Below are 25,053 nucleotides of genomic sequence, written 5' to 3' on the forward strand. Positions count from 1 at the left end.
GACGAGAGGACGGGTGGACGAGACAGCATGTGAGCCGACGGACAGGGGCAATAAATAGGTTGACGGCCAACTAAAACGGACATTTTGGTGGGCAGTAAGTGGGTTGACGGGCAGAGACTGTGAGAAGAATGGTAAAAAGAGGCAACGATATGTCGACGGGCCCCCTACAGTGGTTATTTTTGCTGATCGATTGTTGATCGATGGGCAAAGAGGGGGTTGACGGGCAGAGAGGGGGGTCGACGGGCAAAGAATGTTAGGGATTAGATAGCCAGAGGAAATATATAAGTTGACGGGCAACTTCATTGGGCATTTTTGTGGGCAACGAGTGGGAGGACGGGCAGAGACTGTGAGTGATTCGACGGGCAAATACAGCGGAAATTTTGGCCGGCAGTGATTGGGTCGACGGGCAGAGACTGTGAGTGAGTCGACGGGCAGGTACAGAGATTGGGTTGACGGGCACAGACTATGAGGGGGCGGACGGGCAAGGCAACGATAGGGTCGACGGGTAACTACAGCGGGCGTTTTGGCGGACAAAGAGTGCGTCGACGGGCAGAGAGGGTGTTGATGGACAGAGGCTGTGAGTGATGTGACGGGCAAAGGCAGCAAGTAGATCGACGGGCAGAAGCAAAGAGTGGATTGACGGACAACTGCAGCGGGCAATTTGGCGGGCAGTAAGTGGGTCGACGGGCAGATACTCAGAAGGGAGAAATGAACGGAGGCAACAAAAGGATTGACGGGTCACTATACTGGGCGTTTTTGCGGATCCATTGTTGGTTGACGGGCAGAGAGGAGCTTGACGGCCAGAGACTGTTAGGGAGCTGACGGGCAACTACAGCGGGTATTTTGTGGGCAGCGAGTGGGTTGACGAGCAGAAACTGTGATGGAGAGGGCGGGCAGGGGCAAGGACAGGGCAGACGGTCCACTACAGCGGGCGTTTTAGTGGACAGAGATTGGGCCGATGGGCAGAGACTGTGAGGGATTAGACGGACAGATACAGGTAGCGATTTGAAGGGCTGAGACTGTGAGGGTTTAAACGGGCAGGGCCACCGATTGGGACGACGGGCACCTACAGCGGTCGTTTTGACAGGCAAAATAGGTTGACGTGCAGACTATGAGGGAGAGGACGGGCAACTAGGCGGACATCTTGGCGGGTAGAGACAGTGAACGGGTCGGCGGACAAAAAATGGGAACGCAGAAAGCTTTAATTTAAGAGTAGACGGTCAAAAATTTAACGTTAACAGTTTGGCAGAATTAAATGGCGAAAAAAGCGTTAAAAATACGCTAGCGCCACCTATCTCCTGGCCCTGGACGGGCCCAAAGTTACTAGTTTTCTTACATATATTTTTTATATGTATTCTTGCATGTCAGACTCACACGATAACTTTTCATAATATCCTTCCAGAATCATGATCCCAATCAGGAGCTTGGACATCTTTAACTTTGGGAAGATGCTGTAATACATCTGGATAATTCAACAAGTCTTAACAACACACCTATTTCAGTAAATAGACGTGCCATAATTACACAAGAAGATCTTGATAGTTGGGTGTTGGTAATTATTTCATTTCATTTAGACTATTTAATGTATTTCTTTCATAAATGTTGATATTTCTTTTTAGAATTTCCTCATTGTTGACGTCTTACCAATTTATACCGTCGAGAAACCTGGTTTCAAACAACTAGTTAATTGTCTGGCCCCGAATCTAGTTTCATACTGACGAACGTTTTTTACAAACAGAAGGGAGACTATATACAATGAAAGGAGGTTACAGCTGATTGATTGAAGAGATACCAACTTACCGACAAACATTTTGAAATGTTAATTTTTTTAAAAGTTAACAACCAAATGCTAAATAATTGGTAAAATCAATAAATGGTTGAAAGAGTTAATCAACTATTTGTGTGTCGAATTAATTCTTTTGGCTTGTTTGATATAAGTAAGAATAAGGAAATTAAGAAAAGAAAACGGTTTAAGTCTTAAATTAAAGCTCAAAGAACAAATATCTGTACAAATTTTACTTTGTGTTTATTTTATTGACCGATAGATGACGCAAGAAATTAATCGTGACGATAAGTTTGATCGAACTCAAACTCATCGTCGATGAGTTTGATCGAACTCAAACTCATCGTCGATGAGTTTGATCGAACTCAAACTCATCGTCGATGAGTTTGAGCTGTCTAAGCCGGCCAGAAGGAGGGTCGAGTGGGGGGGATTGCGCATACCCACGGGAGAGGAGCAGTGATGGGGGGTATACTTGAGCCACATGCCCACATCATATTTAACATTTAAGGCTATGTTTTCCGTTCGGATTTCCCTTGGCACCACGGTCAGCATGTCAACGGTGGTCTAATGGTCAGCAGCCCAAGCTGCCATTCCATAGTACCGAGATTCAAATCGGACCAAAAAAAATTTTAGAATGTTAAAATTTTTAAATCCCAACAGAATCAAATACAATATCATGCGGAAATTAATGGAAGCACTCGCAATAAAATTGGGGCGTTATTGCATTTAACTAAACTACAGAGAAATGCTACAGCATCATAAAAACACATTTAGATTTTAGAAAAATATTCAATGAAAAATATTATGAGATAACTTTACAATATGCAACATTATTACAAGTTTACAACCTACAAGGTCGTTAAGTCTACATAGCATTATTAGTATTCTTCTCAAACTCAAGTGAAATGATAAAACATCATTATTAATACAAAATTGTGTAATTAGTATTACAAAATATTACAAAATTTATGAGTTGGTTTGTATTCATATTCAGAAAGGCTACTGCCCTGTCGAACCGGCATGGAAATAGATTTCACGATTCTCAGCTTGGATAAGTAATTTCTACTGATCCAAGAGGAGAATTCGGAAAGACAGTAGCAGACGCAACTATGCAGAACAGCAGACAAATAGTGAAAAATTCTGCATTACTATTTTTTTTTTATAAAAAGAGAGGTTGTCATAGATGCCTGTGGAGTAAATAACTATGATTATAAATTAATAAGGTATGTAATAAATGCTACATTAATTCTAAAAATAAATGTTTTTTTAAATTTATTTATGACTATTTAGAATAGTTAATATAATGATGGTTTTATCTTTTTCCAAATTCGCCATGCCGCTTTATCTTTCCCTAATTTCTAATCGAATAATTATTTCCAAGTAACAAAACCCTTACTGAAGCTCGGTTTTGGTTTTCACGAGACCCGACTTACTAACAGGAGGTACTGGCGCGGAAAACGTAAAATGTGTTACATAAATTTTTTCTCTATTGTCGCCCAAATACCTTTCGGTAGTATTTATATTTTTCAGTTTTTCCCCTATCGTGCCAGCACCTTCCATTATTAAACTCGTCAAGGTCAACCCATATTTGCATCGGGGCCGATCCCTATTAAGCTCTAGTCTTCATAGACTTAGACTTTTAAAAAGTGAGAAGAGGCTTCAAGAATTTGCTGAGACAATGTGATCCCAGAGTCATAGACCCCTGGTTCCTCCACTATGGCTGTTTTTCCTCTTCAGAAAAGGGGGTACCCTCTTGCGGGGATTACTATACAAAAAAACGGGGGTTTTGGGTCGGGGTGTTCGGGGCGAAGGAGTGATTTTCCGCCCGGTGGGAGTGCCTCTTGCGGGTGTGTGGTTTCACTCCACACAGAAACTCATTTGTCGACAGATGGCAGTCATAAAACATAAATAATAGTAATCCATTTTTTTTTAGGTCTCAACTTCCCAAGCTTTTAGTGAGAGCTCACACAAACCAATGGATTATTATTATTTATGTAATTGGAAATGTAGTTTTACTTTAAGATACCTTGGCCTTCATCAATACAAAATGGGTTGCGAGAGCAATTGCCATGAACTCTCTAACCCAGCCATCTCTAACAGCCTGCTGCGATTCAGAAGAAATGCCCTTGTATGCACTAAGGGCCTCCAAGTGGTTTTGATAACTTTTGGTTTCGACCAAATAGATGAATATGTCTGGGGGAGAAATTTTGGGAACAATTGGGCAACAATCTAATCCGTGTTTCCACATGGATTTGGGAATTGAATAGGGACACTCACTATTTAACAATTTTAACTTATCTAACTAACGAGTTTTCGCATCACTTACGAGTCCATTTGCGTAGTCGGAACACGACATAGTTTTACACTAACACAAAAAACAAAATGAGGAATAAAGTGAAACGAAACATTAACTTTTTCAGCGAAACTTTTAAATTTATTCATATTTCGCACAATAAAAAAATACAGGCATAGTAGACAGAATCGGCCGTCGAATGCTGCGTTGCGCGATCAAATCAAATAATCAAATTGGAAAAAAGATGTCGAACAGCCCTATAACTAGGACTCGGCCTCGATCCAAATTCAGGGTGACCTTGACCTTGCATAGTAGACAGAATCGGCCGTCGAATGCTGCGTTGCGCGATCAAATCAAATAATCAAATTGGAAAAAAGATGTCGAACAGCCCTATAACTAGGACTCGGCCTCGATCCAAATTCAGGGTGACCTTGACCAGCTAACAACGGAATATACTGGCACGACAAAAAAAAAATTCTATTTTTCTGCGTTTTTTCTCTTTTGTGCCAGTATCTTCCGTTGTTACCTGGTCAAGGTCACTCCGATCACATTCTAATCGGGGACACCGCTAAGCTTCCCCGATAAAAATGAATCGGGGAAGTTCGGTGCGGGGATTTCTTTTTTCGGCGCGGAACTGTGCTATAGAGAAAGTGGAGAACGCGTACCCCCCTAGTTTTACGAACGCGCCTTGCGGGTGGACTCCATCTTAACCGAAAGTTTTTTGATGGCTCTGTACATTGTAAATGGGTTATAAAAGGGATCTTAGTAATTAATTCATAATAAATCGTAAACGCATACTGTGGATTTGTGAACAATTTTATTTTAAAGGTAAGTGAATAGGCTTTCTTTTAGTGTAAGATTTAATGCATTTCAAGTGTAGGATTAAACGTAATTAAATGATAAGTGTGATGTTTACAGGAATTCTTGTTATAGGTCGTGTGTGTAACAATGGATGTGTCAAAGTTTGACTTATCCGAGTATAGTATGGCACTACCTACTATTGAAAAATTATCTTATTGTAAAAAACTATGTGGTTTAGATTTAAAACAATGTCCTTTCAAAACAGCAAAACTATATTGGACCAAAACAAAAGAGGAATTAAAGTCTCTCGTGAACAAATGTACTCGAAACAACTTATTTTTTTATTTTGTGTATGAAAAAGTAGTGGTTCAGGTCGAAGGTGTAACTTTAGGGAAAAGAGCAGGCCATCGGTGCCATCTATCAACCAAAAATCGCAAGTTCTTGGTGATTGACAACTGAACTCGAAAATGTCGGATGCCACCTATGAACCAAAATCGCATCTTCTTACCGATTGACAACTCAACTCGAAATTGTAGAAAGAAAACAAGCAATGAGTTAGGATTTTTGGCTCTCATATGGCACCTGCGGGCCGCCTTTTCCCCCTGTTTTTTTATAGAAAAGAATAAATATTTCATTAAGGGTTAATTTTCAGTTTAGGGTTATTTGGTAAGTCAATAATTATTGTTTTATGTTAAGTTTAATCAAATATAAAACAAAAATTACATGGCCGACATAGGAATTGTCGAAGCGTCCCGTCCTTAAGTTATAGTAATAGTAGTCCATGCCTCAACCATGGACTACTCTATTGTTAAGGACGGGACTCTTCGACATTTCCTATGCCACCCATGTAATTTTTTTTTCTATTAAATTCAGTTTAAAAAAATAATTATTGACTTACCAAATGTCCCTATATTGAAAATTAACCCTTAACGAGTTATTAATTATTTTGTATCAGAAAATCGGGAAATTGGGCGGGCCGCCGGTGCCATCTGGGAGCCAAAAATCCTAACTCATTGCTTGTTTTCTTTCTACAATTTCAAGTTCAGTTGTCAATCAGCAAGATCATGCGATTTTAGTTGATAGATGGCACCCGACAATTTCGAGTTCAGTTGTCAATCAGCAAGAACTTGCGATTTTTGGTTGATAGATGGCACCGGCGGCCCGCCCAATTCCCCCTCCTACCAAAATTAAAATCGCAATATCTTCTTAAATGATACGTTTTATAAAGAAAAAATTAGATGATTACAATCGCCTTTTAAAGTTGCATTTAATGGCGTATTTTTTATTTTTCCATGAAAATAGCCCACAGTGACACCCTTTAACCAGAGTAATAGAATACTGGTGTAGCCACGGCCATGTTAACTCCCCCTCTCGGATTTTTTCCCAAAAGTTGTTGCCAATTTCGCGTATCGATTGTGAGAAAATGAGGCAAGATATCGATTTAAGTGTCCCATAACCGTAACGCCACCTATTAATTGAGTTTTAAGGGTTGTTATTGTTATAACAACCCATATGTTTATACATACTTTTTTTCACACTAATTAATTAAGCCGCTTTTTGTTTACTTTCTGAAGTACAGACGACGAAAATGAGCGAAAACATAGCGAAAACGTAATACATCACAAGTTCACAACACAGCCGCTGTGGCGCTTTCGTTATGGGACAGAAAGACTTTCAGGCCAAAAAGGCAATGGGAGGGCCCGCCATAAGCGTGGCTACACCAGTATTCTATTACTCTGCTTTAACAAGGCAAGATAGGGAAAGAGTCCCGTCCTTAACAATAGAGTAGTCCATGCCTCAACCCGTGTTACAATCCAAACAACATCGTCTGCTTTGCTGTGTTCTCACTTCCTATCAATGCGTGCGAGTAGTCGTATTTTGACACTTTAGTAGACTGTTTTCGCTCCCGATTTATTTTATTTTTTCTTTGGAAAAACAAAGTCTGTCTCAAGAGGACAGTAATCGAGAAATGAAATCACACAAAGTTGCCATTGTGGATTGGTAAAACTTAGCTCAGCAGTCCATAGAGCTACCTTTCTAGATATTATCATCTCCTTCACCAAATTAAATGTCAGTGGTCTTTGCCATTGAGGATGTTTGAATAAAGTTAAATGTTAACTATTCCATATTTATTATGCTAGGCAAAACAGAATGACAGCCAAGTGGAGCAGTGAATATGTAGTTGCGGAGCATAAAGATCTACAGGCATTTAGTTTCCTATTTTATAGTAAAAAAACAAAAAAAAATTTATTTTTTTTTTATTTAGGCAAGCACTATGGCAGTTAATAGTTCTGGACAATATGTTCTATTGGCTGGGTAAGATAGTTTATCTTCTAATTCATGTACTGAACAGTTATTTACCTCTATGATGAATTGTAATTGGGTTTGATTCATTCGGTTTTATTTTCCAGTCGAAGATGCTTAGCAATTATAGATGTTGAAAATCCAACATTTGTAATTAAGAAATTCCCACGTCAAAGCAAATGGGAGGTTGGATCAGCTGAATGGAATCCTCATTCATACAATTCACATTTATGTGCCATATCGGTATTTTCTTTCTGGTATTCTGATTTGAGGGAACATAATGACAATTACCAATTTAGAGCAATCAGCGAACCGAAATTTTGTCTTGGAATTCCACTGATTTGACTCCTATGTATTGCCTTCGTTTCCACACCCGTGCAGTCAGCGATTTAAATTGGCATCATTTTGAACCAGCTCTCCTGGCATCTTGTTCAGTTGATACTTACATAAATATTTGGGATGTTAGAGATCCTCGAAAACCAAGTGTATCCCTTTCGGCAGTAGGTAACTAAATGTGATCCTCAGTAAAAATTTGAAGCAATCTCTTGACCTGGAAATATTTTTCTTTAGTTGGAGCCACCCAAGTGCGTTGGAACCGAGTTACTGGTCATCTGCTGGCAACAGCGCATGAGGGAGATGTTCGACTTTGGGACTGGCGCAAAGCTAGCTCCCCAGTGCAATACATAGCAGCACATTTGCACAAAATTCACGGGCTCGACTGGAGTGCTAATCAGGAGTACCAACTTGCTACTTCTAGTCAGGATTGTACCGTCAAATTTTTTGACGTGAATAATCCTCGGATAGCTGAAAATGCCTTGAGAACCGTTTCTCCGGTTTGGCGTGCACGGTTTACTGTAAGAAATGGAACTATTTTTCTATTACCATTAGGAGCCATCCCTATTTTTGTTAAGAACTATCGTTTCTTTTTTTCCTACCTTTCTTTATACAGCCATTCGGAGAAGGCATGATGACAACACAATTACGACGAGGGGAAAATAGTCTATTGCTGTGGAGTCTGTCAGACTTGTCAAATCCCGTTCATTCATTCCTTGGGAATAACGATCTAGTTCTTGAATTTGATTGGAAATCCCCACGTTCTGGTAAAGAAAAAAGTCTCAAATAAGCAATTATATATTATTTTTGTGTTTCGGCTTAGATGACGATGATTACCAACTTATCACATGGTCGAAAGACCAGAGCTTAAGAATCTGGAGAGTGGATGTTAACCTTCAAAAAGTAATGCAACTTTCGAATTTCTTTTTTTTTTTTTTTCGTTTTAAAAAGAATGTATACAATAAATGCGTAAAATTTTTTTTATTTGGATCCCCAACTCTAGTTATGTGGCTATGAACCTGATAATCAGCCACAAATTGTGTATGAAGAAAACGAATCCAATTTTGACGTCTTAAGTAAGCTTTTAGTTCAACAGCATAGCTTGTGATCAATGCTAAAACCTATCTATAGCTACCACTTTAGCCATCGACGCCGTTTCCTCTAAAAGTGACAAGGAAATTGAAATGGGACTTGAAGTTGTAGAAGAAACGTATATGGACCTTCATCGTAGTTTAGCGCCAACGTTAATCGTACCAGATTCCTTACGCTTAGCTGGACACAAAAGTGTAGCCGCTTCAATCGCTGCCGCTCAAGCAGTACTAACAAACACGTTATCACCTACGTCTCATCGAAAGAAGAAATCTGGCATCAGCAACAATGTTGGGATTGAAGCACTTTCCCAGCCTGAACACTATTCATTCAGCAAGGAAGTTGATCAGATTAAGTCCTTAGGTAAAATTGGCTCAGTGACAGGTAAATTACAGTCAGAGACCGTGCAGCACTCGGGCGAAAACAGTCACTTCGCCGTTAACAAATTGTCAATACTAATCACGTTTGTGTGGAACGTGCATGTGGCTTACGCCTATCTTTTTTTTTTTTTTTTTTTAGGCTCCATTAGCAGTGATAATTCAATCAGCGTTTGCGACGTGGACGAGGTGCAACGATGTTTAACAGCGGTGATTCGTACAGCTAAACACCAAGTTGTGCTACACATTTCCATTCCTTCTCCTTATCCGGATGGGGTGATTCCAAATTTTTTGATTGGAAAAGGAACCACCCTCGATGCTAATGGAAGATGCAGAATAACTAAAGTACTCCCGTCGTATATTAATTATAACATGGTATTTGACATTAAGGCATTTCAGGTATTGAAACAAACTGCCACTTTATCGTGCCGAAAAGGTCATCCGTCTCTAGAACTCGTCCTACAGCAGCTTCTTAGTACTCTCGATCAATTAGCGCCTGTTGACAAGTCAGAACCTGAATCCTCAAAAATTATGGCGTTACCTGTTAATTCATCAACGGCTGGAAATAATCCTTTTAGGTAACACATTTTTCAACTATTGATTGTCGAAGTAATATGATAACAAAAAGGCTATTAAATATTGTCCCTTAGATCGTCAATCACAACACTTTTTCTTCTAAGTTCTAATCTTTCGAGTAGAATTCGTGTTTGCCCAAACTAGTAGTAATGTTTTTCGGGTGTTCTTATATTTTAGAAGCATAGAGTTTATATTGCAGAGAATGATTATTAAAGCAGTTCATTCAAGAATCAGAAGGGTAACATTTTAACAACCAATGATACCTCGGAATGTTTTTAACAGGCTACCACAAACTGGTCTTGGCCATTCAGGTTTCCTGCAAAGTGCTAGCTTGTTTGGCACTTTAACTCATCATCAAGATCATAACATCCCTTATCCTCGATCTTCTGGCGCACGATTTTGTAGTACAGGTAACAGCCTTCCCAAGAAAAATTAAAACGAAACATATTGCGTAAGCCGTAATGCGGCAAAAATATTATTTTTGATGTTTGCCAATCCACAAGTGCACTTTTGGGAGTAACGTGAATAGTAAGGTTCGATAAGTCTATCTTCCCAAATGTGACCAAAAAGTAAAAGGAGAAATCGCCAGAGGAGAGGAGAAATGCCCTTTCTAGGCAGAACATGTATTACTCTTATAATACCTTTTATTTTGCAGGCCTGCTGATTTGTTTCGGTCGACCGTCCTATTTAAGGTTCCTGGAGTGTTCCTAGTTAATTAAGCCTATTGTTTACCACCTAATAAACTAATTATGATTCAAGGCGTGTAAATAACAAAACTTCGGATACTTCGACCACGCCCCGTTCCCTGTCTGTCAACCAGGCTTATTCTTCGAGCTTGACACCACATAACATGACCACTTCTTCTAATACGGCCCCGTATGGAATATTGTATCCACCTGTTGCTCAAAGTCCCACAGGTGATCCATCTGTCAGCATCTCATCTTTCTATAATCAAGATAGGGTAAGTTGTGTGATGTATAATCAGTTTCATAAATTTTTCAGTAAAAGTGTTTCAATTTTAATTGGTTTACAAGCAAATACATCATTGGCGATTGAAAACTAATCTAATTTTTATTACTCGTTTAGAGGCAGAAATCTCGAACATCGAAAACGAAAAACAGACTTCCTTCTTATAGTTCATCGTCGGACGAGAATAAAAGGGGCACGCATGAGGCACGTCACCATAAGGTGGTAGGAGTGGTAACTATCTATGACGCATCTGGACTTATGCCCCTGCAGCTGGAGTTAGCGGAACGATACGTGTTAGTAATCTTTATATGCTTTTTACCACGTTACACATCTTGTATCATGTTTAACCTTTATCCTCCAACCAGCTTTAGTGATACCGATACGGTATGGATGTGTAACCAAAATGCAGCTATCGCAGCACAATTTGGAAGAAAAGATTTGGCACACATTTGGTCATTGGGTGCTCTCCTGGCTACCCCTACCTTGGTTAATGATAATCGTACACAAGACCCCGAAACTCCTTGGGCTCAAAATCCATTTGGTCGGAAGCTTCTTCATGCAATGTAACTATATTACCTCTTCAAGTTTTGTTGAAGTGAACCTAACAAAGCAGCTTGACATCGTGTGTTATAGTATCGACCATTACGTTAAATTACGAGATATACAAACTGTCGCCATGCTGTGCTGTGCCTTTGGCTACAAGTGTGAAAGTCAGGATGTTTTCCGGCGGAAAACAACACGGTCCGAGTCAGGAAGCGTAAGCGTCAAGTTGTTTCATATAGTTTAGTGTAACAAAGCTTGGGGCAAACAATTTAAATTCTACAAATTAAAGTGTGTCTTGCATTTTTGTTGGTCGTTAATCGGTTGGGATGACTTCCATTGGTGTTATGCTCTGAATCTTTTCCTTACTTTTTCTTTTCGCTTTTTGCTCGCAAGCTGAATTGTCTTTTCTTCAAGAAAGAAAACATACGGTTAGCCTTTCGAAATCTATTTGGCTTGTCATGCTCTTTTAACTAAATAATATCGCTATTTAATGTGGCCAGTGAATTGTCTAGACATCCCTCTTTTTAACACTGGCTTATTTTTTTGGTGCTGCTGGCACCTTGTGAATGCTGGCTGCTGGATATAAATATTCTTTTTTTCTACAGCGCAACTTACGGTGGGGGCTGAAGGTAGGCATATCTTGTCTTTACGGTTTTTAACCTGAAAATTCCTTTTTTTTTTTCTGATAATTTCTAGCAATAAGTAGAAAATTAGATTTTCAGCTTCTTTTCCTTCTTCTTTTCTAGCCAACAGATCGTAAGGACTTCGGTATTCAATTTTAATATATATATTTTTTATTTTATTTTTTTCTAATTTAAATAGCCAGGAGACTCACCATATCACACAATACACCCCGGAGACACAACCTTGGATGGGTGGAACCTCGTCACAGGCTTAAAACAAATCCGTTCTAATTCGTGGTCTGACTCTCTTGATGATTTCCGTCTCGGAACTCCTGGAATGAATCCTGTATCAAACGGTCGTCCTTTACCAAGTAAGAGGGCATCAGTAAATGTTCAATTAATAAAATCAACTAATCGTTAAAATTGCTTCAGTTACTTCAATATTCTTACCACACCCCACAACTAGCACTTCATCAACAAATGGGATTGAGGGAAGCGAGGAGTGTAGAGACAAAGACTTAAGGTCATTATTTGCACTTTTTGACCACTAATATTTTTTTTACTAACGTTTTGTGTTAATCTTAAGATTACTCGACCCAAAATTTAATGGATTATTTGATAACTATCGTCGGTGTTATGCTGACATTCTTTACCGATGGGGACTTCTTGAGGCGCGGGTTTTGGTATCTAACTGAAAATCTTAATCTCTTCCCCGCTTTTATTTTTACATACATAGTTTATTACTTTTTTCATTAGGTGTTGAAGTACCTCTCTAGCCCCAATGATCCTCATAGAGGCGTGGATTTCGTAACTGAGTGCAATCCCTGTAGAACAACCGTTAGAGGGCCTCAGTGTACCCTTTGCAAGCGCCTGTTGCTGAATTGCGTTATATGCCGCGTCGTCGTAAAAGGTTTCAATGCGATTGTCAAACCAATTTAAATTATATCATTTCTTAAATAATTCTTAGGCTCTGCAAGTTTTTGCCTCGTATGTGGACACGGAGGCCACGGTAGGTGCATGGCGCACTGGTTCGCTGAAGAGAACGAATGTCCTAGTGGATGTGCCTGTAACTGTTTACTAGAAAATAACACTGTATTTTCCATCTAGTTCAAAAGAAATCTTGAACACACCCATTTCCTATTCAAACCATTGCAATGGTACAATATCAGTTTCATTTGAGCTCAGAAACTTATCTTTCGATTGACGAAAACTAAATTGAACCATAAATGTGCGGAGAATGACGAATTCAATAAAGTTGTTTCTGACAGTTCAGTTACTTATAGATATCGTTCCGATTACCACCCAGAATTTGTGCAAGCAGCCCAAATTCGGAGCATGCCGTCCTTTTCTATAGCGTCGAGTATTGTCATAGTCAAATGGTGATCAGAATTAGAAAAATTACCCCAGTCACATACAGTACCCACCAAACGATTAGGTACACCCCCGTTTTTTAGTGCATTCTTATGGCGCTACGGGTCTCAGGAAAACTTAAATATCTTTTTACTGGTAAGGACTATTTTTTTTTCTTTTTTCCTCTATCAGAAGAGAAATTTCTCTAAAAGTTATCTTAACATGAAAAAATTGTAGGAGTTACACCCGGGGCGCTAACGCTAAAGTATCGTTCACATGATGGAGCATCTCCACCATGTAACAGATTCACTGGGTTTAAGGGATGTATTTAGTCATAGACAGCTTACACGACACACACACACAGCATTACACAGTAACAGCACTGACAGTACTAACAACTAGTCTGAATCACTACATTGGACTGACCCTCTGGCCGGTCATAGACGGGCTTTTGAGTCCTCTGACATCCGGCCAGAGTGGCAAAGTCCATTGACATCGCACATTTGCATCTCCTAGCATCCGGCGCTAAGCGACAAAGTACATTGGCGCTACATCCCCCCTCCTACCGAGTCCTCCATGTTTTCTACTTTAACATTTGATAAAAATAATCCGGGTTAAATACCAATATTCACGCGACTGCATTCAGGCTAGGCTGGCCTTGATCCTCTTCTCCTGGCTCTCGCACTTCCTTAAGACGAGCCAACAGTAGGGCGTCCACGTGACTACGCAGCCTCCGATACACGATCCACAGGTACACCAACATTGGCAACGGGAACAAGCATCCGATCAACTATTCAAACGGATAACGCTTGGCATTCTCCTCTTCTTCCCATTGCCGTTGTAGGCGTCCGACCGCTTTCAGGTGTGAACTCGTCCCCGCTAGGTATATACGCGTAGGTCTTCTTAAGGCGGCTGGTGCTTCCTCCATGATGGGACTCTTTGCCCCTGGTTGTGATTGCTCGACCACCGGTGCCAATAGACCACTCAGCATCCCTGCAGCTTCCTCGTCGATGACGCTCGTTACATCCACTGGCATCATCTGTCGGAAGCTCGCTTGCAGAACCCATTCATCCGAGGTTGCCGAACACAACCGTGGGATTTTTATGACCCCCGCTGCTGGCAGCACTTGCGGTAGGTCAATTCCGCCGATCCTTTTTCCAGTGCACTGGAGCATTATGGTTACGTTGCCTTTACCAACGTAACCCCACTTCCTTCCTCCAATGTAGAACAGGTCAATGCCGGTCCACTTCTTACTGTCTAGGTGACAGTTCCTCTGGATTCCTTCCTGCTCCTGCAGAAAGACAGCCGCCGTGTAGCTCTTCATCCTTCCTTTTCGGTCAATCGGCTTCAAGAATGGGCACACACTGCCCGTGTATGGAGCGCATTTCCGGACTTCGTCCACGTTGAACTCGACGAACAGCTGCCGATCTGGTGATACCCCTAGGTATGGAGCCAATTCCGCGTACGAGTGGGATACCGACTCCTCTTTGCTGGTGGCTACCGGCATAAGAAACACACATTAAATCTGCAAGGCAAAATTAAACTTAAAAAATTAAAATACCGACAGATGAATGAACAAATGAACGTTGCCGTTCGCCAGTGCCGCCTCCACCCTGGCCTCCTGGTACGCTCTCCAACCATTTCCTCCTTGCAATGCTGGTGTCAGTCCCCAGCCTTGGGGCAAGGCCTGTCGAACCGAATTCAGCGCTTTAGCCAGTACATTTGGAGGACAAAGGAGTGGTGACCATCTCCCTATAGCTGCATCTGCTATGCCGGTTTGCCAGCCGTGCAAGACTTGAGCCGTCCAATCCAGCGCCCTATTTGCCTTTTCCACAGACCTCGTTATCTTCTGTAGGAAAAGTCATTCTCTGGCAAGGTGGGTCCAGCTGTCATTGAAGACTTTTCTCAGCTGCGCCTGCTCTCTCCGCATCTGACCCGCCGCCGCCATGAGAGCACTGATTTCGGACTCATGCTCCGCCAGGTGCCCCATGGTCACATTTAACAGGGTCGCCTGCTCCTGGAGAAGGTGTACCACCTCCAGACCTTTCTTGTCAAATGACTCGAGCCTCGACTGCAATGATTCCATGTCTTTTGGCATAGCGGTCACGAAGAGCCAGTTAAGCAGTTGGCAATCTCCGTCAAACAGCCCGTGCTTCCGCCTGGTTCCATCGCCTTTCAGAGCTCGTTCGAGCTTTCGAAATTCCTGCCTCCAGCGCTCCGAAGTTACCTTCCAAAAACGGGGTGACTTCCATAGGGAAATTCCCCGTGATTGCTTTGTCAAACGCACGCGCCATATTTTCTACCCAAGCGATGACAAATTTAATTACTTGTTCAGCTCACTTAGTGGGCACACCATAGATAACTACCTATTCCGAGCCACCCAGGGCCAAAGTACCTTCGGGATGAAACACTGCTCCTTCGGTCGCAACGTACTTCCCTCTAATTTCCTCTGCTTGAACCATTTGGCCTACGACCCAGACCAAGGTGAAGAACAGCATGTTCTTCATCCAACTGGGTGTCCGTTTCTTCCTGTTCGGACGACCCGCTGGTGATTCCGTTGCTGCTGGGACCGCGGAATCCTTTCCATCTTGTAGGCCTTTGTCCATTTCGGCTATTGGCTCTAATGGCCGGCGTCTCATTCTCCCCTTTTCTCTCCTGGCTGGCGGCTCCACAGCTACCGCAGCAGTGCTGGCGTCGGTTGTCACCCCAGTGTCAGCTTCAGGCGTCTCACCCATGTCGGTTTCGGCACACGCCATACCCTCTTCATTTTCCGCGCGTGCTTCTTCCGAGCCAGTGTCGGCAGGCTCATCATCCAAGTTGGGGTCGGCATGCTCTAGCTTCTTAACTTCTTCGTCGCTATCGGACTCCTGGTCCGATTCCACAACAAACTTCTTCATTTGCGACACATGCACCACAAAAGTTTTTTCCACTAGTTTCCGAAGTTCGTAGTTCAACTCAGTGACCTGCCTGATCACTTTGTAGGGCCCCACGTATTGATGCAGTAACTTTTCTGCGAGCCCCTTCTTCCGCTGCGGGCGAAAAATTAACACTAGGTCTCCGGGCTCGTACACTGGTGCTGCACTGACTCTGGCATCGCACTGCGTCTTCTGACGTTGCTGTACCATGGCCAGCCGGTCCTTTACGTCTTCTCTAAGCTCCATCATCGCCTTCATTAGGTCTTCTGCACCGACGAGCTTCGGCTTGCTTGGCCCCGTCGCCGCCAGCAGATCCGCTGGAATCACCGCTTCCCTTCCATACACCATCATGAAAGGTGTGTGGTTGGAACGTGGTAAGGCAATGTCATGCGATGTGACAGTCGCAACAGGGCCAACACTTCACGGGGGAATTAAGCCGTAAAACACTTCCCTTGGTCCGAGGTAAATTCCCGTGGAAATCCGTGTCGTACCACTAGGTCCTCGACGAAGAATTTTGCAATTTGTCGGGTCGTGGCATCCGGCAAGGCCATGGCTTCTACCCATTTCGTAAGGTAGTCCACCGCCACAACGATGTTTGTGTTCCCGTTTCGTGATCGCGGGAACGGGCCAAGGACATCAATGCCGATACGCTCAAAGAGTTTTCCCTCCTGCGTTATCTCCATAAGCCCCTTCTTCTTCCCTTGATCCGGCTTCCGGGTATGGCAACTCTTGCAGCTTTGGACATAAGGGGTAACCGCCCTGTCCATTTTTGGCCAAAAAAATCTATTCCTAGCTCTCTCCAGAGTGTTTGTTTGCCACAGGTGCTTAGCCGTGGGTTCATCATGAACCCACGACAATGCCTCCTTACGACTTTTCGGTGGCACACAAAGCCGATCAAACCCCTGCCCGAACCTGATTGTTCTCAGGTACAGCAAGTCCTCCTTCAGCATGAAGTTTCCGTACTGGGTGGAGCCATTCTTGATCATTACTTGCTTGATCCATCGCCACTGCCTCACCCGGTCTTGACCATCCGACCAAGACCGCGTATCCAAGCCTGTGACAGCGACTGGGATGGCCACCGCCTGCTCTTACTCACCCCTTTCTTGTATAGGGTAATGCGATAGGGCATCTGCGTCCTCGTGCAAGCTTCCTTTCTTGTATTGGATGGAAATGTCGTACTCTTGCAACGACAAACTCCATCTCTCAAGCCGGCCGCTTAGCTCCTTCTTGGTCATCAGCCAACATAAGGCATGATGATCGGTTTTTACCACAATTTTCGTACCTAAAATGTATGGCCGAAACTTCTTTACAGCCCATACAATGGCGAGGCACTCTTCTTCCGTTATCGTGTAATTTCTCTCCGACTTGTTTAACACTCTGCTGACGAAACAAATCGGCATGGGGTGCCCGTTTCTTTCTTGCATCAGCGCCGCCCCTATGCCGTAATCACAGGGATCAGGATGCACTTCGAAATTCTTTGAATAATCCGGAAGAGCAAGCTGTGCTGCTTTCACCAGCGCAGCCTTCAGCTCGGCAAAACCGTTCCGTTCCGGCTCTCCCCAACGAAAAACCCCTTTACCTTCCATTACCGTAAGCGGGTTCACCACCTGGGCGAAGTTCGGAAAAAACTTGCGGTAAAATGAGCATAGGCCTACAAAGCTCTTCACCAACTTCCTCTTTGCCTTTTCATTTGCATTAAGGTTCGGCCCCGGGAACATTTCTATAGCTTTACAGTGCTCCGGATCAGGTTTGATTCCGGCCTTGCTTACCACGTGACCCAGCATCCGCACACGCTGGTTCCCGATGCCACATTTTTCCATCTTCAGCTTTAAATTGGCCTTTCGGAAGCACGATAAGATTTTCCTAGTCTCTTCAAATGCTCTTTGGCATCTTTTCCAAAGATGGCCACATCATCAATGTAGACCAGGCAATCAGTCAACTTCAACCCTGCCAACACCCTATCTATTAGCTGTTGGAATGTGCTCGGAGCTGAGCATACCCCAAACGGCATTACTCGGAACTGGTACAGGCCATCTGGTGTAACGAAAGCTGTCTTCGGCTTATCAGCTTCCGCGACTGGCACCTGCCAGTACCCGCTCTGAGGGTCTACAACACTAAACAGAGCCGCGTCTCCAATTTGGACAGTGCATCGTTTATGCGCAGGAGTGGGTAAACATCTTACGTTGTCACTTCATTCAGCCGCCTGTAGTCAATGCAGAATCGCCACTTTCCGTCCTTTTTCTTCACCAGGACGATGGCGATGACCACAGACTTTGAGCAGGCTCTATAACCCCCTGCTTAAGCATCTTGTCGACCTCATCCTTAATCAATTCCTGCTGAATCACTACATTGGAATGACCCTCTGGCCGGTCATAGATGGGCTTTTGAGTCCTCTGACATCCGGCCAGAGTGGCAAAGACCATTGACATCGTACATTTGCATCTCTTAGCATCCGGCACTAAACGACAAAGTAAATTGGCGCTACAATATATTTTGTACGTATATTTTGTGTGTGTGTGTGTGTATGTGTATATTTGTTGTTTATATAGGTTGTAGTAGTTATATGGGCGTTTCTTAATCTATCTATCTTTTTACCCCAGTTTAGGGGCCGTCCATACATTGTCGCTGGTGAAAAGGGACATTGGTTATCTCTTCGAAAAGATGAGTTCTTCCGCTCCTTGGACAACGCTGCGACTGTGGTGAAGAAATTGTCAGGAGAAGCCCGCTCTAAGAAAGATACGCAGATGCGCAGTCCGGAAGGGGAGTAATTCGCGCGATGGTATAAAACGCTACCCCGAATCTGCGTTAGATGAGTCTCCATCGGGTGAGCTCCCGGAGCTGGGCTCCTTTAGAGGAGTTCCCTGGTTTCCCTAGAGGTCTGCAGATGCTGCTTCAACTTTTGGTAATATGTTATAGTCTCCGCCTAGGCCCTAGCGTACCCCCCCCCCTCGTCAATGCCTGTAGACAGACACTTGAGCCCCCTTGCGGTTGATGTCGGCCTACTTCTCTCCGGCCTTCGAGCAGTCAGTCTTGTCGCTACATCTCGCCTGTTCGGTGTCTGATCCCCTCTCGATGTTCTATACAGCTGGTTTACTCGGACCTCGATCTATTTCTTGATCTCCGTGCGATCATCACATGGCGCAGTTGGTAACTTTACCACTTATTTTGACTCAAGTGCTTTAATTCTACCTTGTCAAAGTGAGCGTTTTTTTAGTGCGTTTTCCTCGTGTGGCTCACGTGTTGGCCGCCATCTTGGACAGTTTTCGAACTCGTATTCCCCACGTGGTTTTATCCATCTACATCTGCCAAAATGTCTGCCATCGGCAGTGCTGGGGATGTGTCACAGGACTACATGGTCATCGACATTCCCGAAGACAAAATCCAGCTCCTCTCTCACGCTCATCTCATCGCTTTGGTGCAAAGGCAAAGTCAGCTATTCCGAACGGCCATTAAACGCGAAAAATCGGCCCATGACTCAGAGCATGAGGCTCACATGGAGGAAGATCGTCATCGTCGATTCGATGTTCGTCCGAGACGCCATAGTGAAGTGCCAGAAGAACTCGAGCGTTATCGTGATCGCGAGTGTCGCTGCCCAATCAACGTGTCGTGTTTAGACAAGATGGCGGGTGATATTTCCTACCGTGACTTTTTTACTTGGCGCAACAAATGGGACGATTTTTGTAATCTTCAACGGATTGCTGAATATCCGAAACGCGAACAAGCTTGCATGACTCTCTCCTTAGAAATGCTGCAGACGGTCGAGATGGTACTCGATATCTCCCCTTATGACCTCCTATCGACAGAATAAATCCTTGCAAAGATCGAGCGTCACGTTAGAAAGAACCGCCGTTTAGCTTTAGATCGCTTTGAGTTTAAAGAATATCGTCAGGAACGCAGCGCAACTTTCGATGAGTTCTATATTGGTTTGTAGCGCATAGCCAAGTGCCCCGAATTGTGCCGACATTGCTTTGATCAACGTAGGACAACGCGTGTCATGAGTGGCATCTGTTACCAGGAGGTGCGCAAAAAACTGCTTGCTATTGCACCGCTCCCATCGTTACAGACAGCAGTTGACTTATGCCGCAGTGAAGAAGCACTTGCAAAAACGAGTCATTGTTGAGCCGTTCTGGTGCCACTTCAGTCAACGTGTTGAAAAAGCCAGATGAAAAGGGAAATCGATCCCGCACTCATTCACTCCGCCGTGGAGAATACAAAGATAGACCCAAGTGTGGAAATTGTGGTCATCCCCCTCATGATGCCGGCAAGGATTGCCCAGCCAAGGGTAGAGATTGCCATAGTTGCGGCAAATCAGGCCATTTTTCGACGGTTTTTGAAAAGCATAAGGATAAGAGCGAGAAACAAGTTGCAAGTTGCAAGAAACTCGCTAGCATTTGCCTCGCACATATCGCAGCTGCCCGTCATGCTCCAACCATCGAGGTCGGCATTCACAGTCGGTCGGGTGAGCACCTCTACACTGCCACCGCCATTCCTGATACTGGCGCTGAAGCAACGGTAGCCAGCATGGCGATTCTCCAATTACTCGGTGAGGATGTCAACAATCTGTTGCAGCGTGGCGTCGACAACCTCACAGCGGCAAACAACTCATCGCTGAAATGTGCCGGCCGCCTTGTACTGCAGCTACACTACAGAGGCAGATCGGACACCACATCCGTTTGATTCAGTCCTGAGCATGACGGAATGGTGCTATCGTGGTTCGTTTACGTCGAGCTAGTTCTTTTTCCGCCCTGCTACCCGGAACCCTTCATGATCAACACCGTCGCCGCCGAATTGCCACCTCCAATTCGACCAATCGACATGTCAGACGTAGCTGCCTTGAAACAAGAGCTCTTGGTCGAATTCGCAGACTTCTTCGACAAGGAGGGTCCTTTGAAAACGATGTCTGACCCACCAATGTAGATTTAATTACTGCCGGACGCCGTCCCTTTTGCAGTAAGCGGCGCTAGAACAATTCCATACGCTCAGCGTGACAAGGTGAAGGGCCTGCTGGATGAAATGCAGACCAACAACATCATTGCTCCCGTTACCCAGCCGACGTCATGGACTCATCCTCTGGTAGTCGTCGGGGAGCCGAACGGAAAGTTGAGGATCTGTGTCGACATGACCAAACTCAACCGGTACGTGAAACGGCCTTACTACCCGTTAGTCTCTCCAAAAGATGCTGTAGCGAGCATCACGAGTGGTGCCAAAATGTTAAGCACATTCGATGCCCTACACGGATATTGGCAAATTCCGCTGGATGAAGAGAGCCAACTCCTAACCACCATTATCACCCCGTTGGGCGATACAAATTCTTGCGTGGACCGATGGGCCTCTCATCAACAGGTGATGAATTCTGCCGCAGGATGGCAGCAGCACTGGGTTATTTGCCCAATCTTCATTGCGTCGTCGACGACATGTTGTCCGCCCACGAAGATCTGCCGTCTCATTACAGTGCCGTCCGTGAGATTCTGATCCTGTGCCGTAAGAATCAAATCACCCTCGGCGCAGCCAAATTCAAGTTTGCAGCTAGTTCGGTACCTTTCACCGGCTATGTAGTTGGCAGTGACGGCGTCGCCACAGACCCGGAAAAGCTATCAGCGATTGCTGATTTTCCACGGCCGGTCAACATCACTCAGCTGCGATCATTTCTTGGTTTGGCTGGTCAGCTGGTCGACTTTTCCGACGAAATCGCCGATGCCGCTGGTCCGTTGAGACCGCTCCTACGCCAAGGCAATGAGTTCATGTGGTCAGCTGACCAAGAAGAAGCTTTTGAGACCGTCAAACGCACTTGACATTCCCTCCTGTCTTGGCCAACTTTGACCCATTGGCCGATACCGTTTTGCAGACGGATGCATCGAGAAAAAAACGGCCTTGGATACATCTTGCTTCAACGCCAGGGCAGCCATTGGAAGCTCATCCAATGCGGATCACGATTCGTGTCGGACACCGAGAGCCGCTATGGCATGGGGAAGCTCGAGCTGTTGGCGGTGGTTTAGGCCATGAAAAAGTGCCATCTTTATCTTGTCGGACTACCCAAATTCACTCTCGCCGTTGATCATCAACCGCTAGTAACAATCTTAGATCGTTACACACTAGATTGCGTCGAAAACCCCCTTCTGCAACGACTAAAAGAAAAGTTACGGCGTTGTGTCTTTCCAACCATTTGGCGCCGTGGCAAAGATCACGCCATCCCTGACGCGCTTTCTCGCGCGCCCGTTGCTGATCCGAAGCCCGAAAATCTGTTGGATAGCGGCCTCGTCGCCCAGGCACGCATTGCCGTCTTCAACATCGTCGCAGCCATCGAATCGGACGAGGACGATGGACCATTGCACCTGCCGGACCCATTACTGGCCGATCTGCGTTCTGCAGCATCGTCAGACGCAGATTATTACGCCTTAATAGCCACAATCCAGGATGGATCCCGTCTCGTCAAGAGGAGCTGCCGATCGCAATCCGCGGCTTTTGGAAAGTTCGCAATGATTTGTGGAGGGATGACTGCCTGATGTTGTTCAACAGCCGTATCGTGATCCCCTCCGCCAAGCGTGTTGAAACTTTTCAAAAATTGCATAGTGCTCATCAGGGCGTCGAGCGCACAAAACGTCGTGCCCGTCAACTCGTTTATTGGCTGGGCCTATCCAGCGACATGACCAACACGGTCAGGGCGTGTGAAATATGCCAGAAGGCATTGCCCAGCCTTCAACGCGAGCCTCTCATTTTCGATCCCAGTCCATCATGTGTGTTTGAGGACATTTCCATTGACATTTTTTGTCACGCCGGCAACCATTACCTTATCTATGCCAATCGTTTGTCTGGTTTGCCCGCAGTGTTTGAATCTGTAAAGCGCGATCTCTGTTCCCACGATGTGATTCGGTCGTGCATGCGTTGTTTTGCTGATTTTGGTGTACCCGCCCGCGTTCGTTCCGATGGCGGCACTAATCAGACGTCTGCTGAAACCTTGACCTTCTTCGAGAAATGGGGCGTAACATCTGTCAATTCGACCCCCCATTACCCTCAATCGAATGGCCATGCAGAGGCGGCCGGCAAAGCCATGAAGAATCTGGTGCAAAAAGCAGCCCTGAACGGCCACCTGGACACCGACGCCTTCCAGCAGGGCCTACTGGAGTGGCGCAACACTCCCCGCGAAGCCGGCCTGTCGCCTGCTGAAATCGTCTTTGGCCACCCCATCCGATCCATCCTGCCGGCCCATCACACCGCCTTTGCCAGCAAGTGGCGCGAGCTTATGGACCTGTCAGACCGCCTAACAGTGTTGCCACAAGTGGCTTTCTGGAGCCATTTTGGCTTTTTTTTGGTTAAAAATTGGACGATTGGCTTTTCTAGTTTTTTTCTGGCTTTTTGGCTATTTCTGGCTTTTTCCAAAATTTTCCCATGATTTGGCTTCAAAATGGGCTTATTTTAGTTTTAGCGAATAAAATATTTTTAAAAATAAATTTGGCAACGTTAACTGCAGTCGGTATTACGATATAAAGCATATGCGTATCAGCAAATTCAGCTTTCAGCATGACAGCATTGAATTCAGGGGCAGGGCTTCAGCTTTCAGTAAACAGCAGTCAGCAGACCTACTGTCCTACTGGCCTAGTACACCCGTCTCCATAAATATCCGACGTACCCAAACGGTGGGAAATATTTTAATACCGCTGCAATTATTCTTGACACTGAATATCATTGCAGCGGCATGTAAAAATTCTCTTTTTGGCGATTTTCCCCATTTTGGATACCCCGTTTCCCCCTTGTTACAGATCGTTACAAAAAAAGAGACAGCCCCCATGTAAAATACTGAACCCCCCTAGTTAATTTAAGAATGAAAAATACAAAATTTTTTTTATTAAAGCCCATTTATTTTATGGAACATGGCACACACCCTTAGATAGGCTCAAAATAAGACGAATGCAAGAGCAGAGTAGGCTATCAACCTGAACTGAAGGGAAAAGTTTAATTTTCTTCCTCCCAGGCACCAGTAAAATGTTCTTCCATAGTCATAACTGGCATCGAGTGGTCATCTCCGTCGTCTTCTTGGGGCAGAATTGTACCAGTGACATCGAGGTCGTCCTCGTCAACCCAATCTGCGTGTTCTTCTTTCTCTTGCATAGCAACTTTTCATAACAAATTTTGCAGCAACGACCATTAAAACAGTCTGAACCGATGGGCAAAATAAATCGTATGGCATCGTTTTAAATGACCAACATGATCTTGGAAGAATCTCGTCAAACCGAATCACTTGGGTAGCGAACAACAAGGGAAACTTGTGTATTTAAACGTCCGTTCTTTCAGGAACCACAAGGCCATCAGCAGATTGACCAATACGGATTGGGGGAGGAATAAAACGCCCAGGAACGACGGTGAAATAAGAATTTCTTGGCTTCGCATAGCAAGTCACATCCAGGCATTTTACAATCTGTGTAAAGTATTGACTAGTTCGCACGTGCTGAGAAAACCATTTCGAATCTCTCTTCACCAAATTTTCCACTTTTAGCTCAGAACTTTTGGGATCAATATAGTTGGCAATAGTTGGAAAGTTGTCGATATTCTTTGAAGACAAAATTTCTGCCAAAGTTTGCCCAACAAACCCAAAGTTTTCCAGTTCTTTCTTCTTGTCGGCCTTGACTATCAAGATGACTGCCGTAGTGCTTTTGAGGAAGGAAGACACCTGACAATTCTTTACTTAATAGCGCCATACGCCTCTCAACCCGATTAAAAGCACTGCGGCCCGGGGCATTCGTTGCAATGAAAATAGCATCCAATTTATGTTTTTCAAAGTGATGAATGGCAAATTGGATAACCCTCTGATATCGAGGATTTTCGTCGGGGCCGCCGTCGACGGTGAAAATATTAACAGGTTTGGTCGATTTATCGATTCCAGACTTGGAAAAGAAATCAAATTCCGGAAGCTGAAGTTTATCAAAATCAATACCATGAGCCAAAGCGGACAACGATGCGTGCTTGCCAGAGCGAATAGCCACATATGTGGGGCCAGAATATGTCACGCTTTCAGGATTTCCGATTCTATTTTGTTTAATTTCAATTGCTGCATACACTGACGGAATAAGCTTGTGTTTTGAGGCCACAACCCAATCATGGT

At 44.2% G+C, this 25,053-nt stretch overlaps 2 protein-coding genes across 4 annotated transcripts; both read left to right on the forward strand.

Annotated features, from left to right (window-relative positions):
- The first annotated feature begins 6,671 nt into the window (after positions 1-6,671).
- LOC116925791 (GATOR complex protein WDR59) lies at positions 6,672-12,958 on the forward strand. Of its 3 annotated transcripts, none has more exons than XM_032932552.2 (24): positions 6,672-6,947; positions 7,019-7,082; positions 7,144-7,193; positions 7,289-7,424; positions 7,481-7,685; positions 7,752-8,035; positions 8,131-8,281; positions 8,338-8,417; positions 8,518-8,590; positions 8,646-8,987; positions 9,123-9,325; positions 9,380-9,558; positions 9,839-9,966; positions 10,212-10,248; positions 10,316-10,517; positions 10,643-10,818; positions 10,891-11,088; positions 11,159-11,282; positions 11,674-11,697; positions 11,891-12,062; positions 12,124-12,214; positions 12,278-12,374; positions 12,448-12,601; positions 12,659-12,958. In XM_032932552.2, coding segments are annotated over exons 1-24 (3,312 nt in total). In that variant the 5' UTR covers positions 6,672-6,945; the 3' UTR covers positions 12,799-12,958. The 3 variants fall into 3 exon arrangements, with proteins under 3 accessions (XP_032788443.1, XP_045030602.1, XP_032788444.1); XM_045174667.1 differs by having other exon boundaries at positions 6,673-6,947; positions 8,646-8,966; XM_032932553.2 differs by lacking the exon at positions 11,674-11,697 and having other exon boundaries at positions 6,673-6,947.
- A 6,814-nt stretch (positions 12,959-19,772) lies between these two features.
- Positions 19,773-24,067, forward strand: LOC116924544 (uncharacterized protein K02A2.6-like). The gene is given in 2 exon segments (XM_045174963.1): positions 19,773-22,370; positions 22,373-24,067. Coding segments are annotated over 2 exon segments (1,389 nt in total). The 5' UTR covers positions 19,773-21,955; the 3' UTR covers positions 23,347-24,067.
- Positions 24,068-25,053: the final 986 nt, after the last annotated feature.

This window comes from Daphnia magna, linkage group LG6, assembly GCF_020631705.1.
Source record: "Daphnia magna isolate NIES linkage group LG6, ASM2063170v1.1, whole genome shotgun sequence".
NCBI classification, from domain to species: Eukaryota; Metazoa; Arthropoda; class Branchiopoda; order Diplostraca; family Daphniidae; genus Daphnia; species Daphnia magna.